Genomic DNA, 22,941 nt, shown 5'->3' with positions numbered 1-22,941 from the left:
GGGGGAGTCGTGGCGAGGGAGACAGGCCACAAAAGTGTCAAAGTGTCAACCTATCCGTCCCTCCGTCCCTCTCCCTCCCCCATTCTTCTTCCGAGCGGTCAGATTGAGCTTTTAGAGTGAAGAAGCGACGCTACCACTCGAGAATCTGGCGGCTACATGTACGCATTGCATTCCCACCTCTTAACATCCTCCACTCTCCGACTTTTTCCGCTCTCCAAACTCGACGGCGTCTTTGCTTGCACGTGCTTCTTCTTGGGCTGTCTCCTGCGACGGAGTTTTTAGGCGAAATAAGATATCACGTGAGCACCACTTGGAATAGTTATTCCCTCTGGCTTATTTTTTTTCTTCTTGGCGAGACCAGAAATACGTATAAAAGAGAAAGCAAAAATACAACGAAACTAAATACTAAAATACATTTCTACTCTGACTTTGGGATCAAGAGAAGCCCCTCCGCTTCAGTGTTCACTGCCTACTGTCAGGTCAACGCTTGGCGTGCCGTGCCGTTAATTAAGTGCTGACAGGTTAAATGCATGACGCCTACTAAACATATCACCAAATGTCCAGCGTTGACTAGAGCCGTCTGGCGAAAGATTCCCCTCCCTCGCCGCCGTCGAAATGGAGGAGAAGCCTAGCCCGGGTGCATCCCCTGGTCAGGCGCTGATTTTCTTTCCCGGACCACAGAACATCTGGAATCGTATGAGTACGGACATCATGCCATCATCTCACGATACCTACACCGGCATCGTTGGTCTAGTAAAAGTATAAAAACATTTCCGCAACCGGCATCCATGGCTGACACCGGTCTAAACGCCAAAACCGCACCCCCTCACCATACCATTCTAGTCTCAACGCCGTACGTTGCATTGCATACATGTATCATATATCATACAAAGCCCGCCGACCAATATAATTAGGGTATCCCATAAGTCGCAAACACCGTCTCCATGTCCCCCCATTCCGGTGCCGCACCAGGATCGTTCCCAGTAGACTGAAAGCATAAACCACCGTCGTCAAGCTGGACCCCCATCGCCCCAAACGTGGACAGCGGCCACATATTTGTCGGCGTCTCCAAGTGGGCCGCCTCATTCGGTCCCGGCCGTACAACCATCGCCTGCTCGGGATGCAACGGCATAGCCACCGTGCCCGTGCCAGTGCCCGTGCCCGCCTGCGGATTGAAGCCCGGTACCCCAGGTGGTTGCCCATGTACGCCGACCGCGACGGTCTCGCCCGGAGCAGTGACGACCCCGCCGTTACCTCCTACCCAAGCCTGCTGCCCTTCGGCCTGCCCGGAATCGGCCCACCCGAGACGCTGCCGCCCCGTTTCGCTCGTGCACTCGGCAAAGGCGTCGACCACGTTCGCGAACCGCTTCATCGACCCGCTCTTCTCCGTCCGGTGGATGACGGCCTGCACGCGCAGCACGAGGTCCTTGACCAGGACCAGGACCTCCGCCTCGCGCGACCGCGACCGCGACCGCGGCGCCTGTGCTTCCTCCGGCCTGAGCGGCCGCCGCAGGAGCCGGAGAATGAGGACCATGGCAGCCGCGTAGGCGTAAAAGACGTCCAGGCCCGAGAGCCCGTTCACGAGCTGGAACGCGTCGAGAAGCAGCACCAGGTACGCCAGCTGGCAGGCGTGGTAGAGGCAAATGTCCGAGACGGGTGACATGGACGCCGCCCCGTTGCCGCCGTCGTCGTTCATCTTGTCGTCCTGCGCCGCCCTGGGTTTCTGCGCCGCCGCTATCTCCCGTAGCAGGACCGGTCGCGTGCATACTATGGCGATGTGATGGTACTGGATATGGAGCAGCAGCACAGCACGGAGCTGCGACCTGGTCTTCCACGAGAGCGACAGCTTGAGCTCGTCGAATCCCACCACCTCCGTGTCGTCGATGGTGCCGCAGATCTGTACCCCCGACTTGACGGATGGCAGGTTGAAGCTTGTGCGAACAACTTCTTGCTTCCACGTAGCGAGAGATTTCAAGATATCCTCAATGGTCGGCTTGGCCGGACCGAGTGGCGGCCCCGCGTCGAGCTTCCGTGGCCTGGCGTACATGAACCGCGTCTTGGCGAGTACCGCTTGCAGCTTGAGCGACAGGGATACCAGTTTCGCGTCCATGCCGCTCCCACCTTCGAGGAATCCTTCCCGGGGTGGGATGACCTCTACGTCCATCTCCTGCAGGCCGCTGGGGCGACCAAGACTGGAAGCCAGGAACTGTTCGAATGCATAGAGCGTACAAAAGACCCACTTCCGGACCTCGCGGTCTAGTGGCCGGAAGGCGGAGCTCATGTCGCTGCGGTGGAGGCCCAGTGCGAACGAGATGCGTGTAGCCGCACCCACGAGGTTCCACGCCGCATTTCGCTCACTATTGTTGTGGAGGAACAAGGAGAGCAGCAAGAGAACACGCACGTTGGACAGGGTGCACTTGGAAACGAAATGTGGCAGGAGGAGGCGCGCGGCGGCGATACATTCCCGGCGAAGCTTGTAATGATCGATCCCGGGGATGCGGGGGTTGGAAATGGAGCCGAAAACCATCATCATGTGTAGACAACCCACCCATCCCCAGTCGGGCAGGGGCCGACTGCCTTGGATCGCAGCGATCGGGGTGATGGGAGCCATTCTCAAGTACCGCCGCGCTTGGACGACGTAGAGCTCGTACTCGTTCTCAAAGGTAGGACGATGAAAGAGAGGGAAATCATCATGAACGTTCTTGAAATACGCATGAATGAGCATCTCGAGGATGTCGTCCGGCGGAAAGCCCCGCAGCATCTCATCGAGGTCGACGACCGGCATGCGAGTAAAGTCTCTGGCGATGGAGGATGCGAGGGCGCTAGGTGACAGTCCGTCGTCAGGTCCGTAACCGCCCGACGCCTGGGCAGGCGAGGCGGCGTTGAGACCGGGGGCCGTTCCTTGCACTCCCTGCGGAACATCGACCCCAGGGTCTTGCGGGTCGTCCGTCTCATCGGCCTCGAGGGCTTGAGCGCTGTGATCTTGGGTGAACTTGGACACACGCTCGGTATGAGCTTCCTCGGTGGCAACTTGCGTGGAGATGATGAGACGGCGTAGCTGGCTCAGGAAGTTGAGCGAACCTGAGGGGCCGACATAATGCTCGATACCTGATGGCCCGCGGATGAGAGAGATGTGGGGCTCATCGGGTTCAGGAGCGGCTGCATCCAACACGGAGTCGGCGCCAGAGCCACCGGCAACAGGAATAGCCGGTCCAGAGCCGGGAGAAGTGCGGTCGCCCGTCTCCCGGGAGTCGGAAGTTGTGGAGCTCGGGCGTGTGGGCCCGCTGCTCTCAGGGGCACGGACGAGTTCGTCAACGCCAAGCTGGTCGGAGTGAGCTAGGTCGGGCATAAGATATCCCATGCGTTGGCCTAGCTGGAGGAGGTCTGCGGCCGTGGAGGTAGGGTCGTTCGGAAAGGCGCCCTTGACAATGGCATCCAAGCATCGGTACCTGGGGTGGTGTTGGTGTCAGTGGTCGTTGATGAGGATGCAGTGGGGTGGGCACAAGCTTTGGTCTGCCTCCCTAGAAGTGGCCCAAGAGGGTGCCACAGAGGCAAAGGCGGGAAGCAGAAAAGAGCCGGAAAGGGGAGGGGGGGCAACGTACCGATCGCTGAGGTCGTCAACACTGCCGTAGAATCGTGTCTTCCTTGGGGCCGTGTAAGTGCAAGGGACATTATGTTCGCGACAGGTAACACAACCCTCGCTATTGGGGGAAGGTACACAACGGCATCGTCGCTGTTATTTCCGAGGGATACGAAGTCAGCAAGGGCTATAAGGTAGCAGCCAGCACGGACGAAAGTGGGAGACAGTGTGTAAGAGATCAGAAGAAAAGGCTGCGGAGACAAAAAAAAAAGAGGGGGAGGTTTTACCTTACGACACAGGTCACAGCTCTTCGCATTTCGTTTCCTGAGAGCATCAGGGATGCGACGTTGTTGTCTCTTGGCTGCGGCGGCGCTTTGGCTCATCTTGATGGCCGCGGCCGAGAAGCCATGGACGTAGACTTTCCAGCAAGAATGACTCCGCCTAGGCACGTCGGTAACCCACAAGGCCTAGTCGGCATCGGTTCATACAGCCCGCACGTGCGGACGCAAGAGCTCGGGCGTGGGACCTTCAAGGGTTGACGTGACCGCCGCGTATGGAGGCGGCGGACGACGACTGAAGCGGCGGCGTTCCGAAGGAGCAATCGTTCGATGTCTCCGTGGAAAGCTAGCAGCTCAATGAAGACGACAGCAAACCGGTAGACAAGGTATATACCAGATGGGAAGAGGTTCGGGGAAAGCTGTTGAAGCTCATGAGTCATGACCTTCAAGGAGATGGGTAATGCCAGGTGTGAAGTGGAAGAGCTCTTTGATGGGCCCGAGGGGGTCGTCGTTGAGCTGGATCCATGCTTCCACGAGTCATTGTACGCATGGAGTACACTGGTGAATTGGTGCGAGGGCGTCGGTGGTTAGCGTAAAGGCAAAAGCTACGTTGAGTGATCGTTAGGGCGGAAGGGTTTTGAAGGATGGACGGAAATAGAAGAAATGAGATCGAGGGGATGGAGTTGTGGGGAGGATGCACGGACCACTTTAAGACACGAAAGATCGTCATCTGTCATGTGACCATGACAACATCACGATTACACAGCAGTTCAAGGTGCGACCGTGCGACGTACTTCGTATTACGAGGAGGGGTAGGTAGTTCGAAGGGGAGAAGTACGAATACCTACTTTGTAGGTAGCTAGTCCTGGAAGAGAGACGAGATGTTGAGGAATCGGTACTATGTTCGCTCTAATATTCAGACTCTAGCATCAGGTCACGGTAACTTGGTAGCCCACTACGGTGGTGCCTATCACAAAATCACAGCGACAGCAAAGTACGGGCTCGCGGAGTACCGTTACGGATAGGAAGCTCGTGTTGCACGAGAAGCTTGCTCCGTATTACGGCATTCCCCTATTCTAGGTACCTACAATTCCCCTATTCCTCATATTCCCCTACGTCCCAATAAAGACACAGTCGAGCTTCATCCTTCACTTCAATTCACTCCTCCGGCACACTGCACACAAGAAGCAAAAAGCAAAAGCCAATACAGACAGCCCACAATGGCCAGCAACAGCGACTCTTCCCTCCTCACCCTCCCAGACGGCCGCTCCCTGGAATACCGCCTCTCCGCCCCCCCCTCCGGTCCCGTAATCCTCCTCCCCAACTTCCTCGGCGCCCCCTTCCAGGCCTGGGACCCCTTCCTCCCGTCCCTCCACGCCCGCAACTTCCGCACCCTGAACTTCAACCAACCAGGCCACGGCGCCTCCACCACCCCCGCCGACCTGACCTCCACCACCTTCCCCTCCATCGCCGACGACGTCTCCCACCTCCTCTCCCACCTCGGCATCGAGACCCTGTACGCCTGGATCGGCCTCTCCATGGGCGCCGCCCTCTCCTTCTTCTTCGTGACCCGCCACCCGGACCGCGTGGGGAAGCTCATCGCCTGCGACACCCTCTCCTCGTCCCCCCGCAACGCCGGCACGGACGACATCTTCGCCAACCGTGTCAAGGCCGCCCGCGACGCCGGCTCCCTCAGCGCCACCGTCGAATCCACCCTGCAGCGCTGGTTCGGCGACGCCTGGATCGCCGCCCACCCGGACGAGACCGCCCGCCTGCGTGCCCTCATGGCCACCACTACGCTCGACGGCTTCGAGACGTGCTGTAACGCCCTGCGGAGCGACACGTTCGACGTCCGGCCTCTGTTCCGCAAGGTCGGGGCTTCGGTCGAGGAGGCGCTGCTGGTGGTTGGCGAGAATGACGGCGATTTGCCCCAGAGTATGGCTACCATGAGGGATGAAGTCCAGGAAGGATTCAAAGAGGCTGGGAAGGACAGGGAAGTTGAGCTGAAGCTCATCCGGAATGCCGGCCACGTCTCTTTCATTGATGGGTTTGAACAGTTCTCAAACCATGTGCTTGCTTTCTTGTAGATGAAAACAGCATTCGTGATTTGGTCGGGTCCGTGAATGGTATGTATGGTATGTATGGCACGGCCAATAATTCTGCCTCGCAATGTCAAGACTACTCCCGCTCATTCCCTAGTCCTGTATCTGGACCACAAGTTAATTCGCCTGGTTCTGGTCCTATTCCTATCAAGGTCCCTGCCCCTGTCCCTGTCCCTGTCCCTGTCCCTGTTCCTGTTCCTGTTCCTATACCCGTCTTGAATTCCTCCCTACTGCCCATCATGTCCGTCGTGAAAATTGGGCAATGTACAGTGAACGCCCGATACCCGGGACAAACTGCAAATTCAAACTGCGCTATGAAAGCCCGCCGATGTCCCGGCGGCCTACACCATCACCGTGGGGGAGCATTTAGTTCCGATTCATTCTAGTGATTGATCATCCGTCCTTTTGAAATACCAAAGATAGAGCCATCCGTAAATCTCCCCTACTGAATGCCGAGACCGAGGCGACGACGCTCCTCTAGTTGGTCGCCGCCCACTCGGATCCTTTTCGTTGGACTGGCCTGGTCCGGCCGTAGCTCCTCGGGTGGCGGGAGGCCGCCGCTGAACTTGCGTTTCTCCGCTCCGCTCTTCGAGTGGCCCGAGAGAAGCCTGGCCTGCAGCCTGGCACTCTTTTCGACCGGCGCCGGCGTCGCGTCCGGGGATCCGGCCGAGCTGGCCACCTCGAAGCTCTGCCGCGGATCGCGTCGCAGCATCTCCGACGCCGCCTGACTCGCCTGACTCATCGTCACATCATCGTCCTCCCCGTCTTTGTCGTTGTTGGGGAGCGGGCGGCGTGGCCCGCGCGAGCCGTGCGGTCCTCCCCGAGACAAGACTGCAGACCCCCCAACAACAGACTCGAGGGCTCGGCGTGCTAGGTCTTCGTTATCCTCGGTGGCGGAGGTGGTGCTTTCTCGGCTCTTGCGACGTCGGAACCTTGGGCTCTCTGGGATGAAATCATCGCCGGCTCGACGGCGAGGGGGTTCGGTCTGGGGAACGAGGTCGACGGACGGGAGCAGCACGGAGTGACTTCCTCGCGGCTTTGAGTCCGGTGTCATGGGCAGAGAGGACAACGACTGTGCATTGCGAGTGTGCCTGGAGATGTTTCGAGGCGGAGGAGGCCGGCTGGCCGTGACCGGGGTCGAGGGCGCGCTGTGGTTGTCCTGGTTGATAGCTTGGAGCAACGCGACCATGCGTTCCTGGCCGTGTCCGGCGTCGACGCGGGCGTTTCGGTGGCTCCCGCGAGGGGTCTGGCGCCGATTACCCCGGGCGGGCTGTTGGGGCGTCGAAACGGTCTGTTGCTTGGGCGTCAGGGCGTGATGGAAGAGGCCGCCGGGGCTACGGAGCATCTGGAAATGTTCGCGGTTCTCGTGTATCCGCGTCAGCGCCATGTCGAGCTTCTCCCGTAGATTGCAGACGTGGTCCTCTTTTTCGACCAGAAGCATCTTGGCGCTCTTGAGGCGTTGTTTCAAACCGCGATTTTCTTGCACTGCCTGCTCATATAATTTCTTCATCTGGAGGCATTCGAGTTGGGCGGTATGGATGGCAGCGCTCAGCTCGCGGCGAGCCTGTCGGGAGCATTCGGTATTTTGCAGTGCCTCGACTTCACGACGCGTCATCTCATGCTCGACCTCGGCTCGCTTTGCATCTTCGTTCGCTTGGAGGCTCAGGAGATTGTACTGTAGCTTGTGATGGGCAGCCTCCATTTTCAACTTGGCGTGTTCGCCGACGCACGCCTGCACCATAGCGCGGAGTTCGTCGGCAGTAGCTTCGAGGACCTGTGGAGGGGAGGGAGGCACGTAGCCGGCAGCGACGCCCCATCCCAGTCGAGCATTGGCTGGAGCGGTGCTGAGAGCGGTGTCGGGAGGCGAGAAGAGGGTAGAGCGCTGAGAGTCGACGAAGCCGGTGGGCAAGGCACCATTCCTGACATGGGTCGGCACTTGTGAAGAAGGTGGCGGTGTGAGTGAAGAGGGAACGACAGTAGCACAGCTTAGTCTGTCATCATTGACCTCCGTCTTGAACGACGCGTTGGGGTCGATGGGTGAAGGAGGAACTTCCGTGGATGGGACGGTGACTTGAGACGAAAGAATAGCGAGACCATCCGAGTCGGGGGTGACGGGGTCGGGTTCACTCATGGGAAATTTGTTATTGTTGTTCCCATGGCCGTTGATGTTGTGGGCGTTGTGGGTGTTCTGGCTGTCGTCGGCGATGAGGTTAGCCTGCTGCTGCTGCTGCTGGGCAGCGACCTCGGCGTCAGCGACCATGATGTTTGCCGCACGACGAGTCGAAAGAAGAAAGATGTCGAACGAGTGGTTCGTAACGAGTTGGGACAGTCGTGTGCAAGGTCGACACGACTGTGACGCGGTCGCTGGGACGACGATAATAAGCAACGAGTCGTTGATTGGAGTTGCGGAGTGGTGACCGGGGGCGTAAGGAAGATCGATTGAGCTCGTTTCAGCGACGGGAGAGAGCGACAATTGGATATATGCCTTTTTTGTTTGGCACCAAGCTCGCTCTCTTCTCTGTCACAGGTTGACAGACAGCTGGGACAGAGAGTGAAGAGGAGGTCGGTGGTCTCGATATTTGTGATAGTTGCTGTGGAAGCAAACGGCCCGAGCGGGAGAGAAAGCCTGACTAAGGGTCTGCGAAATAGGCGGCTGCAAAAAAAAGGAAAAAAAAAAAGGAAAAAAAAAAAGAACGAGGCTTGTACCTAGAGCACGTGACTTGTGGACTTGCATGTTACCTTACGGTACGTACCTTAGGCTGGAATGCGTGTCGCCTGAATTCGGCGCTAGACTGGGGACGGGCATAGGGCCAGTGTCTACTTAATGCTTTGATTGGATATCTCGCCAGCCTACCAAACGAGGCATACAACGTACCAAACAGCCAACCTTCCCACCCCACGCACCGCAACCGCACACGTCTCAGCAAGAACAAAAAGAAATCAACCGTCTTCGGGAGCAACCGGACACCGTTTGCGCTGCGTCCAGTCGGCAGTCCCCGTCCCCAGTTCCCGTCCCGTTATCCTGGATTCTGGCATTTCATGTTTTCCGTTTTCACGTTTTCAGGGCACATTTGTCTTCAATATTGATCTCCTTTAATGGCTCCACCCAGACGGAACCATCCGCGATGCCGCGTGCAAGGAATGAAGCCGTGCAATCACTCGACATCTCGAATTCCATCATTGAACCTTCATGTTTCTTTTTCTCGCTTGTCTGCGATCAATTCAAGCTTCTAGCAATATCGGCCTTTCATTCTCCCGCCACTCGTCTGTCTTACGAATCCGTCCGCAGGTGGACGGCTCAGTGGCATGTCCCATCAGTGCCATCACCAACCTCTAGACCCACCCCTCACATTCGCCGTGGCACTCTGGGCACCACTGAGGCTCCCTGGTCGCAGATGTCGTGTCCGTGACTGTTGGCCCAGGACTTTATCGACTTCTCTGTCACCCCCCAATCGCTCCTGTTGTAAACAGGCACATGCTGCGGCCCCCCTATCACTGCCACATTAGGAGACCGGTGGGCAATGAGGCATGTTAGGCTGGCTGCTGTGTGACAAGCACCGATAAACCAGCCGCTGTTACACAGTTACACACCTTACCTGAAAAGAGGGGTTTGTCATTTCTGAGTCCTATTCGGCTCTATGCGCAGGAGTCAGGACAGCCTCCTTTAAGATGGGATTTAACCCCCAGTCCACGATGTCCATTCACTAAATGGAAAGGGGTCGCTCGCATATTTCCCAGATTCTGGACATCCCCAGCTCACATGCGTACGCCGTACGCCTCTTCCTGTTTCGACGCCTAACATCTCAACAAAACATTGTTAGCTCTCCCCATTCTCAGTCTCAAAGGGCTCCGAAATCTCAGCATGCCAGGTCGGGTACCCGTGTCTTCTCCATCACCGCCTCTGGCAGGCTCCATCTGGTTTCTCCCCCGCAGGGACGAGGTGTCCGACAGCGATGCCCCGTTCAATCCTCGCCTCCCACCTTCGGAGGCTTTTAACCATCCCGTCGTAGTACTTTCCAGGAGCAATGAGATCAATGGCCACGTCGACATCCTCAAAGTTCGTCAGAAAGTCTCCAGATTCATGTCAGAAGTGTGACAAGTCTTCTAACACCATGGGCCCCATCATCAAATAGATCACTTCCTTTGGGGGAAGCACCCTTTCGGATCGATTTCCTCGCTCCTTCAAACGTCGCCGCCAGTTCCTCCCGATCCACCCATCCGACCCCCATCCTGACTCGGGAATCTTCTTGTCGCTCGCCGAGGGGAAGATGGATAAACGGTCATACATCAACATCTCCGACGTCTTCAGGGTTCCGTTCCAAATTCTCCGCCGCGTCAGGAATGGGACGAGACCCCGCCTGACGTCCAGCTCCTACGACAAATTGGCAAGCATCAGGCGTAAATACCGGTATGACACGTCCAATCTGGTCACGGCGACAACCTCTTTACCCAATGACATGGACGAGACGCCGTATCCTGAGTTGGCCCTCCTGAATGCGCCCCTGATTTCTTCATATGGAACGCTATCCGGACAACCATCATCCCCTTTGCAATCCTGGTCCGGACGAACATTCCAATCCGCGGAACCCGGCCCATATTACCCTTCCTCGCCAGCCTTCCAACAACCTCGACCTCTCGTCGGACAAGAGTCTTATACTCTCCCTATCCGAGACCTCCCAATTCATCGCAGACGACAAGAGGTTCCCATCCGGAGCATCATACAAGAATGGCTGCCAACCTGGGGCACGATCCTAACATGGGCCTCGATCGCATTATGCCTCTATGGCATATGTTATTTAACTTATCTTGCAGCTCAAGCTGGTATGGTCATGGTGGCATCCTTGGGCCACTGGCTAGGTCCGTTGCCCGATAGGATTGCAGGAAAGATTTCAGATGTAGTTCAATTCGTGGGACAATGGCTCAGCAGAAAGATGAGGTTGGGTTTGGGTTAAATACTTCTTCGGTCTTCCGTCTGGCGTCGCCCGTCTGGGGAGTCGTGTCGGAGACTGACTATGACTCTGGTGCCGATCAAATCAGCCTCCGTTACATGACCAGATTCTTTTCTGATACGGGATTTCTATGAGCTGCAGGCTCGTTCTTCGTTTGATAGGCAGGGGTTTGGCTTTATGATCTGAGTCAATTTATTGCAAAGTCCAAGATTGCGATCCAATAGGGAGACCGTGAAAGTATCCGTGATGCTGGCGTCTATAGATAAGCACTCCACAGGCTGCTTGCGTACATTCAATACTGTTCGAATTATCTATACTTAATACGTATGCTCGTACAATCAGCAGTTCCCCTAATACTCTCGCCTTTTCCAAGACGACACTAAGCCCTATGCCACAGAAAGAAAACAACGTGCTTTGTTGATATTTCCACCCCGGCTTCTCCGAGTCCACACATGTCCCAGTTGTTACGTCGAAGGTGCGGTGACGGTGACTTCATCTCGTTTAGGAGAGGCATCCTGAGGGGGAGCAGAAGATCGATCTGCACTATTGGGACTGGTAAAAATGGCATCCTCCCCTGCGAAATGTACCGAACGGTGTCTGCCGCCATGATCCTGTGTTTTCCGCGCAGACTGAGCTAGACTAGGGCCGGGATCCATTATTGCAGGGGCTCCTTCGACAGCATCTCGCTGACCCCTAAGCTCTTGCTGCGGTCTCTGCGTCTCTCTCTGGTGTTCGACTTGCTCCGGTACGGTAGACAACGGGGGTTGGGTGGGGTTAGAATGAACTTGTTGAGGCGAGCCAGGCATCAAGGACACCGACGGCTCGGAGCTACGGATGGTATTGGGAGCTGCTCTCTCCGTATCGGTCTCGGGTTTGTTCTCAGAATTGGGCGGCAGGTTGTCTTCGCTGGGAAACACGATACGGTTGAGGAGGATAGCGGGGTGCCAGTGACTTCGTGGCTAGAAGAAAACAGGGTCAAAAAAGTTAGGACTCGAGACAAGCTATACGTTGATGGAGGATAAGAGTCCGACATTACCTTTCTCCTCTTTCCGGTGGCACGTCGCGCGAGAACTGCAAGTGGATGAGCGAAGAGGCAGTAGAGCAATAGCCAGATGCCCAGGAGAGAGACGATGATAGGTGCGAAAGTGAAGAGCGTGCCCCAGAAGGTCCCCAACACGGCCCAGCGGTAGACCGGGTAACCTTTCGGTTGGGGCCTCATAGACCGGGGCATCATGAGGTAGATGACGAGGAAGCAGGAGCACCAGACGACGCTGATGACTCCGAAAGCCGGTAGCGAAGCGACGATGGGAGACTATACCAGCCAGCTTTGTTTACTCCCACGATTGGGAGCCTTGTCTTTATCCTTGTTGTCATTGTTATCGTCCTCGTCTCTGTCCTCGACCTCATCGTCATCAGGATTGGCGTTAGCACTTCTGCGCCGGGATCTCTTGTCGTTCGGTCGAAAGATCTTGTTGTCAGACTCGGCATCTCGCCCGTCGATGTAGATACTCCCGAGTGTTTCATCGTCTGGTCGAGGGAGATGAGAGAGAGGAATGGCAGTCGGGACGGGAGCTGCCGCACAGAGACTTGTTGAGAGTGTAGACACCACTATTCTGGTGGTTCCCACACCATTCATGGGCGTGTCTATGGCATAAGGAAGGGGAGCCATGTTGCTTTCTCAGGTCGGCGAGTAGTTAATGATTAAGATGAGTGTTGTGTTGGTCTATGGTATGTTGTCCAAGGTACGTACGGTAAGCGGTAAGAGAAAGTCAAGACCTGGAGAGAGTGTCGATGGACCAATGGGTGGTGGGTAAGCAGTTCGGCCGTCCGGTAGACGGGAAAATCAGAAATGTCTTTGAGTTTCCGTCCAAATGACAAAGATGGTCGGCGAACAATGTTCTCCAAGTCCACGACGTACACGTGTACTACACAATAACCTTAGGTAATCAATTTACTCTTCAATATTGACCCCAATTTTGACAGTTCCAGCTAATGTACGCTGTATCTAACAATGATCTCATCACGTAAGCTAGCAATCCCAACGCCAAGAGAAGCACAAGACCTGCGACCCCCACTATACTTACAACGGTACGCGGGGTCGAGATTTTTCACAGGTTCAACCCCCAATTTACTGCTCCCGAACTTATATGCCGGACCACAACCCCAGACGCCCCCAACTCCGCACGGGATCGATGGTCGGAATCTGCGTTATGCGGGGTAGTTTTTTCGGACCTACCTTAATTTAGGTCGTGTAGCTTCTACCTTTTACCTCAATTCAGGGGATATCCAAGCTTCTGGGTCAAGACGGTGAAACGAATGAACCTCGGCAACAACAAAAGATACCACGTCGTCCTTATCACCATTGCTAATTTTCTTTTCTTTTCCCTCTTGAACGCAACAGCGACTTTACTTTGAAGTTTCCACCCTATCCGTCTGCCTCGCAAAACCGACGCGCTTTCTCTCGTGCCATGATATAGCTTGGAGCATTCGACGATTCCCTTCATTCGATCCGTTCCTAGCTCAGAAGATCAATACATCAGTCCCCTCGGCTCGTCCCAGCGGACAACGATCTAGACTTCAGCTATAAGAATCGCAGACATGGCGTTGGGTACGTCTGAACCCGAATCCAGGATTCCAGCCAAAGAAAAATTCGTACAACCTGCTGACCGGGACTCTACAGCAACGGCCGCAGCATTGGCCACAGGCCTGGCTTACCTCGATGCCAAATATCACCTCTCGAAAGACATGTCGGCCATGCGCGCCCACCGAGCCATTGTCAACTCCAGATCAGCCGCAGGTAAAAGCCCAGCCAGACCCCCGAGTCCTAGATACCCAGGCTTCCAGATTACCAGCCACTTCTCCCGTTTCGCGCCTCAAAAATAGGCACCGTCTACGTTACTTTTACTCACAGTCCACTAGTAAAGAACGACCGCGTCTCCCCCTACCACGCCTTCGCCGCCTCCGCCACCCGCAACCCGACCGCGGAAGCCATCTGGACCCGCACCGGCTCCTACACCTGGGCCGACGTCCTCACCCAATCCCACCGCTACGCCCACTTCTTCCTCGCCCGGGGCGTTCGGCGAGAGGAATTCGTCGCGCTGTGCATGCAAAACTCGGCCGACTACATCTTCGCATGGCTGGGTCTCCTCGCCATCGGCGCCGCTCCGGCCATGATCAATCACAACCTCGCCGACGAGGCGCTGCTCGGCTGTCTTCGGACGAGCAAAGCCAAAATCATCCTCGTCGATGGGAACGAGGAGCTCTTGAAGAGAGTGGCGGATGTGCAGGAGGGGTTCCAGAGTCAGGGGGTGACGACCCTCCACCTGCCAGATATCAGGGACGAACTTTCCCGGATGAGCTCGTCCGCTCCAGAAGATGCGCTTCGCAAGGGGCTGCGGCCGGGTGATCCCATGGCTCTGTTCTACACCAGGTAAATCAGCGATCGATTCCCCCTCCGGCTTGAACTATGGCAAAAGGAGCAACTCTACTAACCCGTGACCCGTCGGTCAGTGGTACGACTGGCATGCCAAAGGCTTGCATTCTGCCTATCGCAGCTTCGTTCTCTCTGATCCGATCGGTTCGTCGACCTTGTACCTCTGGATTCATATTCTCCCGAGTTGGAAGAACATACTGAACACCCTTCCGATAGAATGAGCTAGGTCTCCACCCCGTCAGTCCTAAGAATGAGCGATGCTACGTCTGCATGGTAAGTTATCTCTGCTCCTATCCCCCCTCAACTCACCATGACACCAACCAAAGCCGAAAGCGAAGTTCTGACCGGGGCCCAACCCTCAGCCATTTTATCACGGCACCGGAGGCATCACCATGCTGTCCCAAATCCTCTGCGGCTCGACCGTCTGCGTCGCCCCCAAATTCAGCGCCTCGAGTTTCTGGCCCGACATCCGCGCCTCCAAGGCCACCTGGTTCCTCTACGTCGGCGAAACCCTGCGGTACCTCCTCGCCGCCCCGCCGTCCCCGGACGACAAGGCGCACACGGCCCGCGCCGCCTACGGCAACGGCTGCCGCCCGGACGTGTGGACCCGCTTCCAGGCCCGCTTCGGCATCGACACCCTCGGCGAGTTCTACAACTCCACCGAGGGTCCCCTGGCCCTGCGGAACCTCGCGCGCGGGGAGTTCCTCGCCCACGCCGTCGGGCACCTCGGCTTGTTGATGCGCTGGCGGTATAGGGACCAGTACGTCTTCGCTGCCGTGGATCCCGACACGGGGGAGGTGTGGCGTGATGCGAAGACGGGGCTCGTGGTGCGGTCTCCGCATCAGGTTGGGGGTGAGGTGTTGGTCGTCATGCCCGGAGAGAGGCCCTTCCCTGGGTATTACGGGGACGAAAAGGCGACGGAGAAGAAATATATCCGAGACGTGCTTAAGAAGGGGGACTTGTATTACCGGACGGGCGACGCCATGAGGATGGATGCTGATGGGCGGTGGTTTTTCCTCGACCGGTCAGTTACCTTCCGTTCCTTTCGTTTTCTTTTCTCCCTTTTTTTCTTTTTTCTTTTGTCTTGTTTCCCGTCTTCTCCTTCATCGATCGTCATGACATCTCGGTACAGGGGAGCTCGGGTAAGCTGACCTTTCTCGCTACCTTAGACTGGGCGACACATTCCGCTGGAAAGGCGAAAACGTATCGACCGCCGAGGTGGCGCAAGTCCTGGGCGCCTACCCAGGGGTACACGAGGCAGTAGTCTACGGCGTCGAACTGCCGTGCCACGATGGCAAGGCAGGCGCCGCCGCCCTCCACCTCGACCCTTCTGCACGCGATAAGTTCGACTACGCAGGTCTTCTCAAGTACGTTACCCGTCCTGCCCTCTGCCCCTGACTTAACGTGCAGAGATGGCATTATTCTGACAGGTGACTTCAAGGCACGCTCGTTCCAAACTGCCCAAGTACGCAGTGCCCATCTTCCTCCGCATCCTCCAAAATCAGACGGCGTCGCACAATAACAAACAGAACAAGGCCCCGCTGAAGAGGGACGGCGTTGATCCAAGGAAGGTGCAGATCGACCAACTATTTTGGATTGAGAAGACGGGCAAGGGCCAGACGTATGTGCCGTTTAGGCAACAAGACTGGGATGGGTTGGTGGCAGGTAAAGCCAAGTTGTAATAGATCGTTTCGTCTTGGCTGTACGATAGTAGAAGTAGAGGTAGAGGTAGATAGTCTCTAGTTATACCGGTATAGATTTCAAATCTTGGGGATATTTAGGACTACCGATGGTCTCGTATCTCACTTGAGTCCCGTAGAATTTGATCAGTTATCTTTCACCGTTCTACCTTGGTTTCGTTATTTGTTCGATATGCCTTGGAATCAGTATCCTAGATTCGCATATGTGGGATATCTTTCGACCACTTTGCGTTTTTTCAAGTTGAACATCTTTAACCGGCCTCTCGGTCTTTTGCCGGTCTTTTACCCGTGTGGCCGAGTTCAGACATGTGAGTGGGTGCTGCTCAGAAGCAAAGACACAATATTATCGAGTACATGGAGAGATAGAAGCTTATAGTGTGCGTATTATTCATGTTAACAGGGGGATCATGCTGATATTCTACTCTGGATGAACCTCCATGTCGTCCAGGGTCCTGGCCGCTGCTGAACCTTGTTAATTAAGACATATAGGTAGTGTAGGCAGTGTATCTTTTGGTATGAACCGTACGATCATACTGCTGGTTAGTCATTAACCCGGAAAATACCCCGATGTTACAATAGGCGCGGGCCGAGACCGCGTGCACTAGTCTGTCAGATACCCGGGGAGTGGGGCCCGGCCGCCCGGACCCCCGACCTTCCGGTCTTCTTTGTCAACAGGTGAAACAATACGTCCTTGGGGAGCGAATCTAAGACATGGAACCTACAACTAGGACGAGAATCAGTTGCGAGTGTCTGGGAGCCTTTGCCACAAGTTTGAATGCCAGGGTCCGAAATGCAAAACCCATATAAACTTATAAAGTGTCCTACTACGAGTCTACGACCTCAGATTTGACCCTCCTCCCCCACAATATTAATGACAAATTATTGCAAGCCTAGTTTCCTTACCCATTATCCGGTAGATATTCATAATCGAGAATGGAACCTGTTCCTAAACGAGATGTTTGCTTCGTCCGTCCACCGCTCCTGCGAGTTGCGAGTGGGCCTGCCTGTCGCTGGCTACTAGATCACCGGAGTGGTGGTAGCAAAAGCATTGTTCTGCATGTCTGTATCACGCCCCCATCTACATGGCGTGGCTCGCATAAAGAGAGGGGCGGTGTAGTAGAGACAAAGGCCCAAAGACTTCCTGTTATTGACTCGGCTCTTCGCAGGCTCGCATGTGACTTGAAACACTTCTCCAGTCCTGCCTCTTTAGGGTCAGAGAAGCCATGATTCTCGACGAAGATGAAAAAAAGAAATGAAAAAAAAAAGAAACCAGTGAACGACAGAAGTTACTCGGTAAAAAGCTGCACGACTCACACCAAGCTAAGTGTATTTGTATTCTAGCGCCTTTTTCTCAACCCGGAACTGCGTGCAGCATAATGGGCCAGCCGAATCCTCCCCGTGCTGCCTTTCGATCCAACGAAGCTTTCGGGTCCGAACTTTCGGAGTTTCTCTTTTCCCTCTACCCCATTTTCTATCGGCCCCATAGATAACGGAGAAAAAAAAAGACAGGATTATGGAAAACATGGGGTTTTCTAACTAGAGCAGCATGCAGCATGCAGCGTGATACCGTCTCCTCGGGAGTCCGTTGAATGTATAGCCAAGTAGATGGTGAGCTCCCGCCCGAGCCCAGTGACGAGACTCTTATCTCCAACATGAATGTCTCATTTAAGCTCTCACTCGTGCACCAACCCGCAGTCTTTTGGGGTATGTATAATGTCTGTAGCCTTCGGTGTATGCAGGCATTTTCGGCGTTATTCCAACGTGCAGGATTCGGAGGCTGGAGCCTGGAGGCACCAAGCTTACAGTGTATGGCAAAATCTGGAGTCCAACAGATTCCCGATGCGGACCCGGCTGGCGCATTTTAGAACCCATAAAGGACGGATCGCCGATATAAGGGTGTAAATGAGGTTGTAGCTGCATGCAGGCGAGAGATATTCCCCCTAATCTGCTAACGATAGATACATGTACGCATCTGGGGACTCAACGGCTTGTGTGAAGATGGTTTAAAGGCTAGATGCCATATAAAGAGGAGTAGCCCAAAGCGCGGATGCCGCCTTTGCTCTATCTTCGGCCTATATTCTTCGCTCCGAGCAGAGAGTAATTATCAAATTTCTTTGAACCCCAGTCCCGACCCCTGAAACCTTGTGTTTGTATACATGTGTCCGAAACCATCATGGACTCAGTCTTGGATGTGAGCGTCAGCAGCCTCAAGCCGGTCATCATCTCCCCTATGGCCGTGCTTTATCTCGTCGGCATCTGGGTGGTTTACCGTATTCTGGTGACCCTATACAATATCTCACCCCTCCATCCTCTATATCGATTCCCCGGTCCCAAGATAGCGGCGGCCACGTATGCCCACGAGGCATACTATGACTGGATTCTTGTTGGGCAGTATAGCAACAGGATTCGCAAGATGCACGAAGCATATGGTGAGTTTTCAGTTTTGTAACTTTCGTTTCCCCCAACTTCGCGTGGCCCCCTTTGCAGCGACAAGTAGTTTTTGGTTTTCCAACTCTCAACTATCATACGATTCATACCGGACTGGGCATTCCCTGCAAAAAGGACAGGGTAACACTAACCAAGTCCTCATCAGGTCCCATTGTACGCATCAACCCGGACGAGCTTCACTGTTCCGACCCATACTTCACCAACGAGATATACGCCGGCTCAGGCCGCGTCCGGGACAAATGGGAGCACCAGCTCAACACAGGCGCCGCGGGTCCCGTCTCCGTCTCCGTCTTATCCACCGTCCACCACGAGCTGCACTGCCTCCGTAGAGGCGCCATATCACGCTTCTTCTCACGACAGCAGATGCTCAAGCTCGAGAGTGAAGTGCACGAATTTGCCCAGGTTTCCGTCGATAAGATGCTCCGGTACGCCGGGAAGGAGCCCTTGGACGTCACGGATGCCTTTAACTGCTTCACGGCCGACATCATCTCGCAATACGCCTTTGGCGAGCCCCTGGGTTTCGTCGCGCAGGAAGGCTGGACACCCAACTTTGCCACTTAGGTCAAGTCTCACCTGAAAAGCGCCTACATGCTGCGTCATAACACCTTGGTCCGAAAACTGGCCCATTTCCTGCCGCTGCTCTCTGACTACATGGGTGAGGATGTCAAGGCGGTTATGCGCCTGATGAACGTCACCATCCCACAATATATCAGGGCTTCGCTGGAAAACCCGGGGAATGGCAGGGTCTTCGCTGATCTGATGTCGTCCAAACACTTGCCCGAGGAAGAGAAGACTCTGTACCGGCTGTCGGGCGAGGGGTTTCTCTTTTTGTTTGCCGGTATCGAGACCACCACGGTATGTTCACGGTTTCTCTCATGCAGCGTATCCCCCCGTGTGTTGATGTAGCGAGAAGGACATATTTGGCTTCTCGAGGTATTTCTCACTATCCTCTGTCCTATCTCTCCTTTTTTCTTTTTGTTTCTTTTCATGTTCTTTTTCTTTTCTCTTTTTCCCTGGGCTTTTTCTAACTGACATATCGTCCCCTCAAGGGAATCCTCACCTGGCTCACCTACTACCTCCTTGCCCAACCCGAGACGTATGCGAAATTAATGGAGGACCTGCAAGGCCTGGACCCAACGCATCTCAAGTGGACCGAACTCGAGCAGCGTCCCTACCTATGGGCCGTTATCCACGAATCGTTGCGCATGATGCCCGGTGTCGCTCACCGTTCCGCCCGTATCGCCCGTGAGGAGGACCTGGTGTATAAGAGCAGAGACGGCAAGACCGAATGGGTCATCCCCCGAGGCACCCCCATTGGTATGACCCCGATGATCAACCACTGGAACACCGAGCTATTTCCCAACCCGGACGAGTTTATACCTGAGCGGTGGCTGGTGGACGGCAAGCCCAACTATAACTTGCAGAAGATGTTGATCTCGTTTGGAAAGGGAAGCCGGTCGTGCATTGGCGAGAAGTAAGTCAGGGCACACAAGTGCGTTTTCTGTTGTTTGCGGTTGGGCTGTGCTGGTTGTTAACAGATTTCGTGTGCTCTCTTCAGCTTGGCCTACTGTGAGGTCTATATCATGACCGCCCTCCTAGCATTTCGTATTCTTCCAAGGGCACAGCTTTACGAGACGACCATCGAGGATCTTACGTATGACCATGATCTCATCGTACTCCAGACCAAAAAGGGGTCGATTTCCGTCCGCATTGCCATTTCGTAATCGGCTTCGGCAGCCCGCTCGATGTCGCCGTTCAGTTATGGTACCGGTGTCCGTTGAATGGCGCCCGCATCAGCCGACTAGAACAGCCAGCGTTTCCACGTTCAACAGGGGTAAAAGACTATACAACGATATATAACTCCCAATCAACTTTTATCTATCTATGTAGTAGAATCCTCACAGTGCACAAAGCTCTACCCAACGCCCAGGAATGGAACAACTCACCCGAGTGAGAGCGGAAAGCATATTGCATGTCCTACTCGTGAGAACGCACCGTCCATAAATCATGGCTGAAGAACGCACGGAAGAAAAGCTCACCACTAGCACAAGCATATATACACCTCATGGATTCCCATCATCTCTCTCGTCATCTTTTGCATCGTCCACTCGTGTGCTGTTGGCCGGAGGGTAGTGCGCAAGGGATAGAATACATACAGCAACCATTGCGAGGCCCTAGGTCACCGTCAGCCATTTTCGAGGCTGAAGAGTCCACAGAGGGAAAGGAGGAGATTATTCTATACTTACCCCGTTGCAAAAGAATGTCAGGTTAGCGCGCCCAATGGTGGATAACGAGGCATAAATAAGGCCAAAGAGACCCTGAGTAGTCAATGTAGCAGCGCTCTCCACGAGGGTAATGGCACTCAATGCATCCTGGCGGAGGTAGGAAGGACACATCTCGGTGATGACACCCTTGGCAGCAGGAGCGGAACCCGAGGCAAAGGGGAGGAGGAAGGCAGCTGAAAGAGAGCGTGAGTCCTAGAAGCACGCACGGGAAACACAAAAGATAAGAGGAGACAAGAAATGCTGTGCACAGTGCACTCACCAAGGTACATATGCCACCCTTCAGTAGCCCAAGCCGAGATGGAGGTGACGATCCCATCGACCAGCAAGCTCCAGCGCAAGAACGACAGATCAAACATACTATCTTCGTCGTCTTCCTCGGGTGGAGGTTTCGTGGGCTCTTCCGAATTCACCAACCCGGGGACCGGTTCCCACTCGTCCGGGTTCGTCGGCAGAATTTCCCCTTCTTCCCGTCTCAGGGGTTCCCCACCGAGGTCGGCACGACTGGCGGTAGGACCAGCCGCAGAGGATGCGAACCACCTCCGCCCGACATCGATGAGCTTGGGGAAGATGAACATCAAGAAGACACCGCGTATCAGGGAATTGCCTGACATTAGGATGCCGTTTTCGGTGGTGCCGAACTGGAATCTCGATGTCGCGTACATCTGGATCAAGATGGGGGCATATCCTGTGGCGAACTAACACAAAATTGTAAGCGGATAGTCTGTATCGTACAGTTTGTCTGCTCGTCTCGTGCTCTTTACTTACCACTCCGAAGAAAACACCAAGAGCGAGGAAGACGAGACCGTAATGCCTCACCACCCTGCCGGATTCCAAGCGGAAGCGGGGTGGTATGAACACCTTTATAGGGGAGAGGAACCCGGTCGGCGCCCTATGAGAGTCGTTGGCCGATTCTTCTTTGCTGGCGGGAGGCGTCGGCATGAAGATGGTACCGTAGAGGGTTCCAACGATGAAGCAACCCACGGCCGTCACGAAGGGAATCTGAATCCCAGCATCTCCCAAGATACCCCCAACTATACCAGAGAAGTCAGCAAGGGGGTGAAAGAGGCAAATGGAACATGAAATTATAGGACGAGGACGATGGGAAATACGTACGGAGATAACCGCCAGCTGTGCCCATCATCAGTGCACCTTGAAGCTTCCCAAATACAGCCGTATGCCGTCTCCTCTCGACGACCTCAGCTACGGCCGTGTTCAACACAAGCCTACAATCGAATTGATCTCCAAGTCAGGCCAACCTGTCTGCCAGTCCAGTCACTCCAACCTCACCACCGCAGCGAAGTGGGAAAAGAGCACAGCGGAAAGTAAAACTCACATATACCCCCGCGGTCCGCCAACAACACCCACCAACTGCGTCGCCTGCATCAAGATGATCCCCTTCTTCCCCCCGACAGCGACAGCCACGATCTGGCACGCAACGCGCACGGCGAGCAGGCTGGTCTGGCTGACGAACGCCCAGCGCGGGCCGAGCCGACGGATCAAGGCGCCGCAGATGAACAGGTTGGCGATGCCGCAGACGGAGGTCGTCATGCCGAGGAAAGAAACCTGCGACGCCGTAGCGGCGTCGATTTCCCGGCGGGCGCAGCGGTCCGCTGGTGGGCTGGCGGCTTTGGCGCTGCCTCCGGCGTAGAAGGCGTCGCATGTCATGATTCGGAAGACGTAGATGATGCTGGGATGGAGTGGTTAGCAAAAGGCAAGCAAATGAATAATCATAATAATAATAAAATGACAAGGGTAAAAGTTCAGGGCGAGTCCATCGAAAGGAGTTGAGGTGGAAACAAACGCCCTGTCCATTGAGAATATGCACAGTGGACTGAAAGAGGGGAAACAGCAGTGCAGCACATACGGGACCTGAGTAAGGCCTAACGTCAAGGACACAAGAAACCCAGCCATAAGAATGCGGTTAGCAGGCGAGCAAATCGATGACCAGGCCTTGCTTTCTGCGTGAGACGATAACAAGCAACGGGGCTTGAGCGGCGACGACCCATCCCCTGGGGGCGGGGATCCCAGCAGCGGCGTTCTCTCAGTGGCGGTCATGGTTGATCGCTATCGGTCGGCTATAGGTGAGACACTCCTTTAGGGTCCGGTCGGTGAGAGGCAGCGCGCTACGGGAAATGGGATGAGAGGTGGGCATAGGCCTAAAAAGGG

General features: G+C 55.2%; 10 protein-coding genes across 10 annotated transcripts; 4 read left to right on the top strand and 6 right to left on the bottom strand.

The window, feature by feature from the left end:
- Positions 1 to 496: 496 nt before the first annotated feature.
- Positions 497 to 4,133, bottom strand: SODALDRAFT_20364 (hypothetical protein). Its single transcript, XM_028607226.1, has 3 exons — positions 3,868 to 4,133; positions 3,603 to 3,733; positions 497 to 3,449 (listed from the first exon to the last, which is right to left on the bottom strand). Exons 1-3 carry the CDS (start codon positions 3,961 to 3,963, stop codon positions 911 to 913), a joined length of 2,766 nt encoding a protein of 921 aa, XP_028470458.1. The 5' UTR covers positions 3,964 to 4,133; the 3' UTR covers positions 497 to 910.
- SODALDRAFT_20271 (hypothetical protein) lies at positions 3,623 to 4,501 on the bottom strand. Its single transcript, XM_028607221.1, has 2 exons — positions 3,873 to 4,501; positions 3,623 to 3,644 (listed from the first exon to the last, which is right to left on the bottom strand). The coding sequence occupies exon 1, from the start codon at positions 4,296 to 4,298 to the stop codon at positions 3,960 to 3,962; it is 339 nt and encodes a 112-aa protein (XP_028470457.1). The 5' UTR covers positions 4,299 to 4,501; the 3' UTR covers positions 3,623 to 3,644; positions 3,873 to 3,959.
- A 183-nt stretch (positions 4,502 to 4,684) lies between these two features.
- SODALDRAFT_326809 (alpha/beta-hydrolase) lies at positions 4,685 to 6,224 on the top strand. Its single transcript, XM_028610268.1, has one exon. The coding sequence runs from the start codon at positions 5,079 to 5,081 to the stop codon at positions 5,943 to 5,945; it is 867 nt and encodes a 288-aa protein (XP_028470456.1). The 5' UTR covers positions 4,685 to 5,078; the 3' UTR covers positions 5,946 to 6,224.
- Positions 5,992 to 6,302, bottom strand: SODALDRAFT_20231 (hypothetical protein). The gene has a single exon (XM_028607219.1). It carries the CDS (start codon positions 6,199 to 6,201, stop codon positions 6,037 to 6,039), a length of 165 nt encoding a protein of 54 aa, XP_028470455.1. The 5' UTR covers positions 6,202 to 6,302; the 3' UTR covers positions 5,992 to 6,036.
- Positions 6,303 to 6,402: 100 nt separating this feature from the next.
- On the bottom strand, positions 6,403 to 8,091 carry SODALDRAFT_267623 (hypothetical protein; the record flags this gene model as incomplete). The annotated part of the gene is made up of 1 exon (XM_028607559.1): positions 6,403 to 8,091. One exon carries the CDS (start codon positions 8,089 to 8,091, stop codon positions 6,403 to 6,405), a length of 1,689 nt encoding a protein of 562 aa, XP_028470454.1.
- A 1,389-nt stretch (positions 8,092 to 9,480) lies between these two features.
- Positions 9,481 to 11,196, top strand: SODALDRAFT_326806 (hypothetical protein). Its single transcript, XM_028610267.1, has 2 exons — positions 9,481 to 10,017; positions 10,094 to 11,196. Exons 1-2 carry the CDS (start codon positions 9,823 to 9,825, stop codon positions 10,910 to 10,912), a joined length of 1,014 nt encoding a protein of 337 aa, XP_028470453.1. The 5' UTR covers positions 9,481 to 9,822; the 3' UTR covers positions 10,913 to 11,196.
- Position 11,197: 1 nt separating this feature from the next.
- On the bottom strand, positions 11,198 to 12,578 carry SODALDRAFT_347569 (hypothetical protein; the record flags this gene model as incomplete). The annotated part of the gene is made up of 4 exons (XM_028613313.1): positions 11,198 to 11,868; positions 11,946 to 12,187; positions 12,245 to 12,481; positions 12,539 to 12,578. 4 exons carry the CDS (start codon positions 12,576 to 12,578, stop codon positions 11,374 to 11,376), a joined length of 1,014 nt encoding a protein of 337 aa, XP_028470452.1. The 3' UTR covers positions 11,198 to 11,373.
- A 593-nt stretch (positions 12,579 to 13,171) lies between these two features.
- SODALDRAFT_288036 (AMP-binding enzyme) lies at positions 13,172 to 16,117 on the top strand. Its single transcript, XM_028608587.1, has 8 exons — positions 13,172 to 13,517; positions 13,590 to 13,706; positions 13,829 to 14,339; positions 14,420 to 14,486; positions 14,559 to 14,615; positions 14,705 to 15,366; positions 15,512 to 15,709; positions 15,784 to 16,117. The coding sequence occupies exons 1-8, from the start codon at positions 13,508 to 13,510 to the stop codon at positions 16,022 to 16,024; spliced, it is 1,863 nt and encodes a 620-aa protein (XP_028470451.1). The 5' UTR covers positions 13,172 to 13,507; the 3' UTR covers positions 16,025 to 16,117.
- Positions 16,118 to 18,272: 2,155 nt separating this feature from the next.
- SODALDRAFT_341971 (cytochrome P450) lies at positions 18,273 to 20,303 on the top strand (the record flags this gene model as incomplete). The annotated part of the gene is made up of 5 exons (XM_028613059.1): positions 18,273 to 18,471; positions 18,636 to 19,012; positions 19,052 to 19,345; positions 19,540 to 19,964; positions 20,049 to 20,303. The coding sequence occupies 5 exons, from the start codon at positions 18,273 to 18,275 to the stop codon at positions 20,212 to 20,214; spliced, it is 1,461 nt and encodes a 486-aa protein (XP_028470450.1). The 3' UTR covers positions 20,215 to 20,303.
- On the bottom strand, positions 20,302 to 22,914 carry SODALDRAFT_326803 (major facilitator superfamily transporter). Its single transcript, XM_028610266.1, has 7 exons — positions 22,640 to 22,914; positions 22,109 to 22,462; positions 21,889 to 21,998; positions 21,541 to 21,806; positions 21,035 to 21,470; positions 20,737 to 20,948; positions 20,302 to 20,664 (listed from the first exon to the last, which is right to left on the bottom strand). Exons 1-7 carry the CDS (start codon positions 22,828 to 22,830, stop codon positions 20,554 to 20,556), a joined length of 1,680 nt encoding a protein of 559 aa, XP_028470449.1. The 5' UTR covers positions 22,831 to 22,914; the 3' UTR covers positions 20,302 to 20,553.
- Between the last annotated feature and the right edge of the window lie 27 nt (positions 22,915 to 22,941).

Source organism: Sodiomyces alkalinus (assembly GCF_003711515.1).
Source record: "Sodiomyces alkalinus F11 unplaced genomic scaffold SODALscaffold_1, whole genome shotgun sequence".
Lineage (NCBI taxonomy): Eukaryota > Fungi > Ascomycota > Sordariomycetes > Glomerellales > Plectosphaerellaceae > Sodiomyces > Sodiomyces alkalinus.
This window is presented reverse-complemented; position numbering and strand designations above follow the sequence as displayed.

What these genes read in the sequence shown, in the direction of transcription:
- SODALDRAFT_20364 (XM_028607226.1), bottom strand. Translation starts at nt 3,963, where the DNA reads ATGAGCCAAAGCGCCGCCGCAGCCAAGAGACAACAACGTCGCATCCCT. An exon ending in GCTGTGACCTGTGTCGTAAG is followed by an intron (nt 3,734 to 3,867) that starts GTAAAACCTCCC and finishes CGGAAATAACAG; the next exon opens with CGACGATGCCGTTGTGTACC. An exon ending in GTTGACGACCTCAGCGATCG is followed by an intron (nt 3,450 to 3,602) that starts GTACGTTGCCCC and finishes ACACCACCCCAG; the next exon opens with GTACCGATGCTTGGATGCCA.
- SODALDRAFT_20271 (XM_028607221.1), bottom strand. Translation starts at nt 4,298, where the DNA reads ATGACTCATGAGCTTCAACAGCTTTCCCCGAACCTCTTCCCATCTGGT.
- SODALDRAFT_20231 (XM_028607219.1), bottom strand. Translation starts at nt 6,201, where the DNA reads ATGATGGGCAGTAGGGAGGAATTCAAGACGGGTATAGGAACAGGAACA.
- SODALDRAFT_326803 (XM_028610266.1), bottom strand. Translation starts at nt 22,830, where the DNA reads ATGACCGCCACTGAGAGAACGCCGCTGCTGGGATCCCCGCCCCCAGGG. An exon ending in TTAGGCCTTACTCAGGTCCC is followed by an intron (nt 22,463 to 22,639) that starts GTATGTGCTGCA and finishes ACTCCATCCCAG; the next exon opens with CATCATCTACGTCTTCCGAA. An exon ending in CACAGCTGGCGGTTATCTCC is followed by an intron (nt 21,807 to 21,888) that starts GTACGTATTTCC and finishes TCTCTGGTATAG; the next exon opens with TTGGGGGTATCTTGGGAGAT.
- SODALDRAFT_326809 (XM_028610268.1), top strand. Translation starts at nt 5,079, where the DNA reads ATGGCCAGCAACAGCGACTCTTCCCTCCTCACCCTCCCAGACGGCCGC.
- SODALDRAFT_288036 (XM_028608587.1), top strand. An exon ending in CGTTCTCTCTGATCCGATCG is followed by an intron (nt 14,487 to 14,558) that starts GTTCGTCGACCT and finishes CCCTTCCGATAG; the next exon opens with AATGAGCTAGGTCTCCACCC. An exon ending in CGGTGGTTTTTCCTCGACCG is followed by an intron (nt 15,367 to 15,511) that starts GTCAGTTACCTT and finishes TCGCTACCTTAG; the next exon opens with ACTGGGCGACACATTCCGCT.
- SODALDRAFT_326806 (XM_028610267.1), top strand. Translation starts at nt 9,823, where the DNA reads ATGCCAGGTCGGGTACCCGTGTCTTCTCCATCACCGCCTCTGGCAGGC. An exon ending in GCCACGTCGACATCCTCAAA is followed by an intron (nt 10,018 to 10,093) that starts GTTCGTCAGAAA and finishes ATCATCAAATAG; the next exon opens with ATCACTTCCTTTGGGGGAAG.